Raw genomic sequence first — 10,378 nt, forward strand, 5'->3', positions numbered from 1 at the left:
TCGGGGACGGCCTCTGCCAGGGCTCTCTGACCCGTTAGATGCATGCCCGACCCCGTAGAGATCAATACTCGGAACCCTTCAGTCAAGGCGGCACTCACCTTGCCGCAGCCCGGCGGTCCCCACAGGATAAGAGAGGGGATTTCGTTTGTCTCCAGGAGGGACCGGAGCAGGGTCTCCTGCCCCACGGCTCTGCTCTGCCCGATGTAGTCCTGCAGCGTGTCGGGACGCATCTTGTCGGCCAGCGGCTTGCCCTCCAGCATCTGCCGAATCTCCTCGGCCGCCAGCGACCGGGCGTGCGGGCGGCCCCCACCGCTGGCCCCGAAGGCAGCGGCGTCGGAGGCGTCGGCATCCCAGTGGCCCGGGTCGTCCTCGCCGTCCGCATCGGCGTCCCCGTCGCCATCGCCCACCGCCTCTTCCTCCTCCTGCGCCTCCGCCTCGTCCCAGCTCCGCGGAGATGCGCTGCCCGCCGCGGCGGCCGCTGCCGCCGGCCTCTTTCCCGAGCCCTTCCTCCCGGGACTGCTGGAGCGGGCCACCGGGAAGTCGGGGATGAGGCGGGCGCCGCTGGGCGTGGGCGGCGCGTCATAGCTCTCCCGGCTCTCGGTCTCGCCTCCGTCGTCGCCCTCCTCGCCCTCGCCCTCGCTGCTCTCGGCCGCCGTCGGGGTGGCCGGCTGCTTCAGAGCCGAGCTCTCGGAGAGCCGCCGCCTCTTGGCGCTGGGCGGCGAGAGCCCCTTGGCCCGCTCCCCGGCGCGGTGTGGCCCGGCCGTGGGCTCCGCGTGCCCGGCGGGGTTGAGCAGCAGACAGCGGTCCAGGTGCGAGTTGATGTGCGCGGCGGGCATCATCTGCTGGCACACGGGACACTGCACCTGGTGCAGCTGCGACAGGAAGGGGTCGTCTTCCGGCCCGCTCACCTCCATGGTGGCCGCCGCCCTCGCCGGCTCCCGGCGCGGTCGCAGCAGCCCCTGCTCACGCCGAGGGCTTGAGATGCCCGCCGCTAGGCCCCGCGCAGCGCGACCCTCGCTCGGGGAGGTAGCAGAACGCGCGCGGGCCGAGGGAGGGCGCCGCTCATGCCTCACGTCCGGAGCTTCCCGCGTCGGCCCGCCCTCGGCCGGCCGCCGGCGGTGTCTCGCGCGGCGCGTCGGGAAGAGTAGTCCGCAGCCGTTTACCTCAGCAGCCGCTGGAAACGTCTCGCGCGGCGCGTCGGGAAGTGTAGTCCGCGGCAGTTCAACCAAGCCGCCGCTGGCATCGTATTGCCGCAGCCTTTCGGGAAGTGTAGTACACAGTACCCCGCCCTGACCGCTGAGCGTCCACTTCCGGCCGGCCGCGAGAGCCACCTTTGTGAGGGGCCGTGAGGGTGGCTGGTTGCGCGTGCGCAGAAGTGCGCGGTGGCGATAACGGCGTCCCTCCGCGCCCTTCGAGGCCGGTGACACCGGAAAGGAGTCGGTGAAAACGCGCCGAGATTGCTCTTGGGAAAGCGGCTTTTCACACCCAGCGGGCGTGTGGGGCCGGCCGGGCGGGGAGAGGAGGCCCCTCAGGTTGTTGGTAATTAAAGGGAAATTGGGAAATACCAAACCGCTCCAGTAGAAAACTGGACAAAGGACCGGAACAAAAGAAAACAATGCAACAACTACACGTATGAAAAAAAAAATGTTTACCTCAGAGAAATGCAAATAAGGAGAACATCCTCCACCTCACCTTCTTTTAGATTTTTGGCCTTTTTACCCACGAGCTTTTTACCTGAAGCACATACTTAGATGCTTGTCTCCTGTCTTCTATATTTAATAGTTAAAAATTAGACTTAGTTCTAAATGAGGTGAGTTAGTCAAGTTAGGCATATTTACCCCCATAGCAGTAAAATGTTATTTTATTGCCAGTTAAAGTTATATTATAGGCAGTGATAGAAAATGCCCACCATAAATGGAAAAAAAATGAGATTAAAACATCCAAGTGTGGTATTGTGTATCTTCGAATGATAGGGTTACCATTTTTTGTGATTTTCTACTTTCTGTAAAGCTCTCCTTCAAAAATGTATCAGAAGCATGCATTTTTCTTTTTTTTTTTTTTATAATTTGGAAGAGAATAAGTTGAGGGGGAATGAATGAAAAAATAATGAATTGTAGGAAAGGATGCACTTTTCTAAAAGTTGACAAGTATGGGATTTTTATTTAATCTGCACAAGAACATCTCCATGAAACTTGTCCCAAAGCAAACACCTAAGGATTTTATAAGTCTTTTATATAAGATGATTTTACAAAAAGAGGAATGACTCACAAAGAACCAGAATTAGATAAAAGGTGGTAATCAAAAGAGAGAGTAAAGGAAGCATTGTTTCAGTTGATTCTGGCTGTAAAGTGTATAGTGGCCCAACTTCCTGGTAATTGTGCAAAGGTGTGAGATCTGATTTTTCATGGTTTTTCAAACTAGATTAGTCCCAAAGGAAAAATAAGATTAATAGAAAAGGTATGCTAAAATGAGTTAAGAATCTTTATTTTTTGGTGATCATAATCTGAAATTTACCTATCCCCAAAGCAACCATCACAGGAACATCACAGAAGCCAAGTACTTAGAAAAGAAGGTTCTGGAGGAGAGAAAATGTCTTTTCCCTCTATCCATCTTACGTTTATTGGCCCCTGTAAATTAAATTTACAAGAGGCAGATTAAAAAGAGAAAAATAGCGTCTAGGCACACGCTGCTGCTCTGATGTGTCTGCTCTCCCAGATGAGTGGCAGGACCTGGGAGTTGCAGTGACTGAGGCTGAGATAAATCCAAAGGCCTACTCCCTCACAGACACCCACCTCACCAAGAAAACTACTGGACCTTGTTCAGCAGTCATGTAACTACAAACAGCTTTGGAAAGGAGCTAATGAAGCCACCAGAACCCTCAGCAGAGGCAACTCTGAGTTCATCGTAATGGCTGCAGATGCTGAGCCGCTGGAGATGATCCTGCACCTTCCACTGCTTTTTGAGGATAAGAACGTGCCCTACATGTTTGTGCGCTCCAAGCGGGCCCCGGGGTGGGCCTGTGGGCTCTCCAGGACTATCATCACCTCTTCTGTTACCATCAAAGAAGGCTCACAGCTGAAGCAGCAAATCCAGTCCGTTCAGCTGTCCATTGAAAGACTCAGTCTAAAACGGTGGCCTCTGCTCCTTCCACACTGAGTTCTTCCCTTGGGGACATGTGTCATAGTGTCTGTGTTAGCATGTAGTATCTCCAGCTACCTTCTCTTGTTGCATTATAGTACTAAATATGGTTTTTGCTTTTTTGTATTATTTTTGTTTTATAGGTTGTTATGCATGTATTAACCCCAGCCCAATCTCCCATTCTACTCTGTGTGCCATCTTATCCTTCCTTTGAAAAATGAACTAATGCCGAGCACAGGCAGAAACATAGTGGTGACACCATTCAAAGGCAGGGAAGAGCCAGGATAGAGATCTGGTTCCAGTTTTCAGGCACTAACTTCCTTTTGTGTGTAGGACATGATGGATGTAAACACCATTCACTTCTATCCTCTGTGCCTGGTGTGCAAAATCATTCCATACACGTTTGCTCTCTATGGGGATTATGTATCATTTGGGGACAAAGCATGTATCCTGTGAGATTGTTAGGTGTATGTCCAAGTGTCATTTGCTAATCTGCCCCATTTGCTTTGGTAATGTGTTTCCTCCACCTCTCCTTCCAACTCCTAAACATGCCCCTGAGGGTGCCAGGGCAGCAGCCTACCAAAGATGTGCTGCAGAATTCCAGAGGCTGCACCTGGGCCAGTTAGACATGGGGAAGTTGACCTAGGTCTTGAAGGATTCCAAAGTGGCAAGAGTAAAGAGAGTCAACTGATGCTGGAATGCAGTCTGGGCAAGTCATGGAGACCTGAGTGGAAGCTACAGCAGATATGTTCGGATTCAAGAAGCATCCTCTCTGGTGAATGGAGATGTCTTCAGTGGATAGTTGGTATCAGTTCTGAGAGCCTTCACCCCTCCCTGCCACAATATGGGTCAGATGTATGTATTCTTTATCACATCAGAAGGACAGTGCTAGTGCGCCATTCTTGTGAGCATCCTAATAAAGAAATACATTCATATTCCAGTTTTAAAAAGAAAGAGAAAAACAAATGTATTAACATGTACAGCACTCATACACATGAAGTACTTAGTGATGAACTTGGGCTTATATAGCATCTTAAAAGAATAATAAATTTGTAGAGGAGTGACAAGACAAAGGAAAAGGACTGTTTCAAGAGTGGCAAATTGTGGGGAGGTCAATATATGGGAAACTAATTGCAGATAAGGACCAGTAAGTAAAGTTTGTTATGTAGATCCTCTCATGCCATCTGTGGGCTGATAAGGGTCTAGAGTTATCTATGGTAACTAATATACTGTGTGTCCTTTCTGGTAAAGAGGGAAGCGGGGAGCATCTTTACAAATTTTTGTTCTGCTTTTAGGCAAATAGCAGGGAGAGTAGAGAGTCTTCTTGTATCTGCTGCTTCTTAGTTGCCTTCACCTCAAAATACACTTAGTTGACCCTCGAACAATTGCAGTGTTAGGGGCAGTGGAGCCCCCCCACTCCCACTCCAGTCGAAAATCCATGCATAACATTTGACTCCTCCAGAACTTAACTACTAATAGCCTACTGTTGATGGGAAGCCTTATCAGTAACATAAACAGTGGATTAGCACACATTTTATATGTTGTATATATTATATACTGTATTCTTGCAATAAAGTAAGCTAGAGAAAAAATGTTATTGAGAAAATCATAAGAGAAAATCCATTTACAGTATAGTACAGTATTGTGATTTCAACACTTCCATACAACACCCTGTGCTTGTCATAAGTACCCTTGTTAATCCCCATCACCTATTTAACCCATCCTCCACCCACCTCCCCTCTGATAACTATCAGTTGTTCTCTAGAGTTAAGGGTCTGTTTCTTGGTTTGCTTCTCTCCCCCCCCCCTTTGTTTATTTGTTTTGTTTCTTAAATTTCACATACCAGTCGTATGTAAATGAACTCACCCCGTCCAGGCCCTTGTTGTTCAAGGGTCAACTGTAATCCTTCTGCCAAAGTGGTATATTTTTGTGTGGCAAATCCTGCTACCCTTCAGGTTGTAGGGCTGCTTTCAAAACAGATTGTGAGAAAAGTATTACTAAAGATGGAAATGTAATATGGTATCTTAATTTTAAACAATTATAGAAAGATAGGCATATATGGTCACCCCTAACACAGGCAAATTATTTTTAAATAATGACAATAAACTAGACAACTGTGAAGTTTCTTGACTCTCTTTCCTTTTGGTAACTGTAAGGCTTAAAATGTTTCTTTTTGTTTTTGTTTTTAGAAATAATACATATTATAGAAATATCTACTCATAGATCAGCTTTATTAATATTTTAGCAGCTTCTACCAGTCTTTTGAAATGCATTTCAAGATTACACTGTATATTTACATTACATATGATTACATATGGTCTGTCTTTATTGTTACCTAGTGTGTATATATGAGTAAATCTAAAGTATTTATTGTAATGGGAAAATATGTAATATGGAGTAAAAATTAGAAGCTACAAAACTCTATAGTATAATTTTATTTTCTTTTAACATATATACTTTGCTCATATATATTATATATTGACATATGTATATAAGAAATAATAAGAAAGAGGGAAAAATATAAAGAAAAGACAAAATTCTCCATATGTGTTTGTATATTTTACTTCCATGAATAAAACTGAGCTATTTGGATGTACTGTGAGGTGAAAATGGCACTTGACTTGGACTTCAGGAATGTGGGTTTGAGCTGGCCACAGTGTGACCTTGGGCAAGGTACTCAACTTCTCAGACTGAGTTTCCAAATCTAAAAGAGGAACAACAATGCCTACCTCCATGAGGCACTACATGACCTGCAGTTGAGAATTAGATGACTTAAATATAAAGTGTGTAGTGTAGTACCTGACACACAATGCCTCTATTCTTTCTTTTCCTGAACCCTAGCTCATTCTGTCTGAAGTTCAAAGTTTTCTCCACTAGATGGTGATGGTAGAAAAATAAAATGAATCTACCATACCAACTTTTCTAACCAAATTTAAACTTTCTTTTAAAATCAGCATAGATACAGATAAATTTGAACTGTATTATAAGGTTGCAGGAAATGAGAACATTGTAAAGCAATAAAAGCCAGGCTTAAATTTTCTCTTTTAATAACCCACTGCTTAACTTTATTGTTTTCAACTGGCCTTGTCAGTCTACTTTGAGCAGTGTAACCATCTTCCCTGTCCCCCTTCTCCAGAGTCAGTATGGGAATGATGTATTCCCATCAAATAAGCCCTCTATTCAGCAGCCACAAGTATTATTGAACTTCCTCATCTTGCCTCCTCATATTCATACCCAAGGTACATTGGACATTCCGAATCCCGTTAATCCCACCGTGAAACATCCCTGACACCTTTACTCACCATCCTAGAAGTGAGCCTTATGGTTATCTGTTCTTCCTGCTTTGTGATTCCTCTCCCTTAACCCAACCTCATGCTCTTTTCTTTTCTTGACATTCCCCCATATCCTCTGGAATGTATGCCGCATCTTTTATTAAATTTATTCTGATAAATTGTATACATTTTCCTGATATTGTAATAAGGCCTTTGGATTGTTCTATTTTCTGACTGGTCTTATTGGTATAAAAGAAATGCATTGAGTTTTATTAATTCATTTCATATTTGGCCTTTTTTGAATCCCTTTTATTAGTTTTAAGTGATTTTTCTATGGATATAATATAAAAATGATATATCTGAACTTTGTCCCTAGTTCCTGATACAGAGCTTCAAAAATGCTTGGAATCTCCTGAATGACAGGGGAGTCTTTATTGTGCCAATGAAGTTGCCTCTGATGGGTTCCTACATAGCTTCAGGAATGTGGCTGGTCACCAGAAAGGCCAAACACATAATTAGACCTTCAGACTGACCTGCGAAGGAGGACATTGGAGATTTTCAATCATGTGTCTAGGGATTCAGTCAATAATGCCTACATAATGAAACTCCAGTAAAAACTTTGGACACAAAGGCCCAGTTGAATTTCTTGGTTGGTGAACATACTGATGGGCAGGGAGTGTGATGAGCCCTGTCCCTGTAGGAGAGGGCATGGAAGCTCTGCATCTGGTGCCCTCCAGACGTTGCATTATGTATATCCTTTACCAACAAACTGTAATCATGTAGAGTGCTTTTGCTGAGTTCTGTGATTTGTTCTAGTGATTTACCAAAACTGAGGGGATCATGGGAACCCTCAGATTTGTATTCAATTGGTCAGGAGTGCAGCTCCTCAGATTGATGGTGGTGTCTGAAGTGAGGGCAGTCTTGTGGAGAACTTTCCCTTAGCCTATGGTGTCTGATACTAACCTGGTTAATGGTTGTCAGAATTGAATTGAATTACAGAACACCTGGCGTGCCTGGGTGGCTCAGTTTGTTAAGCATCCGATGTCTCAGGTCATGATCTTGCAGTCTGTGGGTTCGAACCCCGCATCAGGCTCTGTGCTGACAGTTCAGAGCCTGGAGCCTGCATCTGATTCTCTCCCTCTCTGTCTGCCCCTCCCCAACTCATGCTCTGTCTCTCTCAAAAGTAAATAAACATTTAAAATAAAATAAAATAAAGTAAAAAGAATTACAGGACACCCAGTTGGTGTCAGAGAATTGATGTCAGAACAATACTCTTGTCTCTTTTCAATACGTTTATCTATTATTTTGTTTTCTTTTTGAATTGCATTAGCCAGTACTAGCTATTATTAAATTAATGGAGAAAGCAGTTCTCTTAATCTTCTAAAGTGAAATTTGAAGTAACATAGGCAAAATTCTAATTTAATACCTGATTAAAAAAAACTTCCAATAAAATAGAGAAATATGCCTCCTTAAAAAGATTTTTTTTTGCCACAAACTAGCAGCCATTGTTATGTTTAATGGTAAAAACACTAAAGATATTCATCATGTTTTCACACATATGTATCTTCCTCACCCTAGGGTTTCCTTCTAGCCTTTTGCTATATCTGGGTTACTATTTACTCTTCAGTTTAAATAAGTCCTGTTAACCTGCCCTGACCCTCCAGATTGCTTTGATGCTCTTTGCCATATGCTTTGGTGCCCTTTGACACCTTGTCTATCTATTATAATGGATACCTCATAGCATTATAATTGCCCATTTACATGTCTCTTTGCATCCTGTTTGTGCTTCCATTATAAGATAGAGTTTTTCACCTTGCACACTCAGGGCCAGGCCCCATGCCTGACATGTAGTAGACACTAGGAATGTACTTGAATGGAATCCATGAATAAAACCAATCAGGCAGGCTTAAAGTACAGACTTAACTCTTTTCTCCTAAGGTTCACATTTGGAGCATTCTGGTTCTTTTGTAAAAAGACTAGGGGCCTGACTAGGGGTGCCTGGGTGGCTCAGTTGGTTAAGTGTTCAACTCTTGATTTTGGCTTAAGTCATGATCTCGTAGTTCATGGGATCAAGCCCTGCATCGAATTCTGTGCTGACAGTGCAGAGCCTGCTTAGGATTCTCTTTCTCTGCCCCTCCTCTGCTTGTGCTCTTTCTCTCGAAATAAATAAACATTAAAAAAAAATCACCTGGGTAGGTTTTTAGGTATGGAAAGTCTTGGTGAAGACTTTCTGCTGATATGGAGGTATTTAGACAAACTTCCATAAAGAAAAAAGATACTTCTTTTTCTCAGGTTGAAAATAAGATGATCACCTAGAAAAGTGGAGAATTGCCACTGGGAAGTAAGACTAACTTGCTTTTGGGAGACATGGGTTGTTTTTTTTTTTTAAATTTTTTTAACCTTTATTGATTTTTGAGACAGAGAGAGAGCATGAATGGGGGTGGTTCAGAGAGAGAGGGAGACACAGAATCTGAAACAGGCTCCAGGCTCTGAGTGGTCAGCACAGAGCCCGATGTGGGGCTCGAACTCACGGACTGTGAGATCATGACCTGAGCCGAAGTTGGACACTCAACCGACTGAGCAACCCAGGCACCCCAGGAGACATGGATTGTTAATGGAAGACAGAAGAGAACGTGGAGGATATACCATGACATCTGTTTCTTTCTTGCCAATCAAACTGCATTTGAAACCTTATGGTGAGAAGGGTGAAGACCAGAAGATGAGCAAACTGTTTCTGAGAAACTGAATGTTCTGGGCATAAATGGTGCTTCTTTGGGAGCTAGAAGACCCAGCATCACTGAGTTGGAGAGGAGGCCATATTCCCCAGCTCTGCTCTGGCCCCTGTGGATGGGCAGCTTAAGGAACACCTTAAGGAGAACTGTGGACAGCACTCACAGCACAGACTTTGATGTTTGCACCATGGATACCATGAGCAGTGCCAGCAGTCAGACTTCTTTAAGGAGGCTCCTGAGCTTTGATTGGCCTACACTATGCGAGGATAGTAGAGCCCTGCAGGCACAACATGATGACTGCAGCAGACAGAACAGATTGTAGCACATTTAAGGAACTCTTTGAGGAATTTTCAGAAATAAGTAAGGGATACATTGGGAGCTGCTTAGGGAGTGACTGGTTGGTAGAGTGAGGTATTGCAAAGAAGAATCTCAGAGACCTTTAAAAAAAGGCATTAAAGATTAATGTGAAGGTCACAAATGATCCTGTCAAAATGTGATTAAACAAAAGAGAAAAAATGAACTTTGGCTTCTAGCTTACAACACAGGCAAAAATTAATTCAAGGTGGATCACAGGCCTTGATGTAAAAGCTAAAACTTTAATAAGAAAGAATAAAAGAATAGAATAAAGAATAAAACTTCAACAAGAAAACATAGAAGAATACCTTCATGACTTTGGGGCAAAGATTTTTTGGGAGAACACAAATAACACTAGTTATTTAAAAATATATGTATATATAAATTGGACTTCATCAAAATTTTAAAACATCTGCTTGTCAAAAGATACCTTTAGGAAAGTAAAAACACAAGCCACAGACTGAGAGAAAATATTTCAATTCATAAATATCTGAACTGGACTTATATACAGAATATATGAAGAATTATTACAATTCAATACTAAGACAAAACACCCCAGTTTTTAAATGGGGAAAAGGTATAAAAGAATACTTCACAAAAATACATACGTGAATAGTCAAAAAAACACATGATACATGCACAGGGACATGCAAAATAAAATGGCAGTGAAATACCACTACATTCCTGATAGAATGACTGAAAATAAAAAAAAGACTGACAATACTAAGCGTTAGAAGACAAGGAACAATTGGTACTCTCATGTATTGCTTATAAGAGTATGAAATGGTACAAACATTTTGGAAAATCATTTGGCAATTTTCTTAAAAAGTGAAACATACCCTTGCCCCATGACCCATTGATGCCATTCCTAAGAAATTTACC

At 43.6% G+C, this 10,378-nt stretch overlaps 2 protein-coding genes across 3 annotated transcripts in view; one reads left to right on the forward strand and one right to left on the reverse strand.

Annotated features, from left to right (window-relative positions):
- Positions 1 to 1,270, reverse strand: part of WRNIP1 (WRN helicase interacting protein 1) — a 25,132-nt gene extending 23,862 nt beyond the window's left edge. The window contains exon 1 of one of the 2 annotated variants that reach the window (XM_047859233.1): positions 99 to 1,266. In XM_047859233.1, the coding sequence (XP_047715189.1) occupies positions 99 to 914 (816 nt within the window). In that variant the 5' untranslated portion in view covers positions 915 to 1,266. Of the gene's footprint in view, positions 1 to 98 lie in introns of both variants that reach the window. The other variant, XM_047859234.1, reaches the window with a different exon arrangement.
- LOC125166407 (uncharacterized) lies at positions 913 to 4,846 on the forward strand. The gene is given in 3 exon segments (XM_047860342.1): positions 913 to 1,279; positions 2,680 to 2,801; positions 2,803 to 4,846. Coding segments are annotated over 3 exon segments (843 nt in total). The 3' UTR covers positions 3,157 to 4,846.
- The last annotated feature ends 5,532 nt before the right edge of the window (positions 4,847 to 10,378 follow it).

This window comes from Prionailurus viverrinus, chromosome B2 (assembly GCF_022837055.1).
Source record: "Prionailurus viverrinus isolate Anna chromosome B2, UM_Priviv_1.0, whole genome shotgun sequence".
Classification (NCBI taxonomy): domain Eukaryota; kingdom Metazoa; phylum Chordata; class Mammalia; order Carnivora; family Felidae; genus Prionailurus; species Prionailurus viverrinus.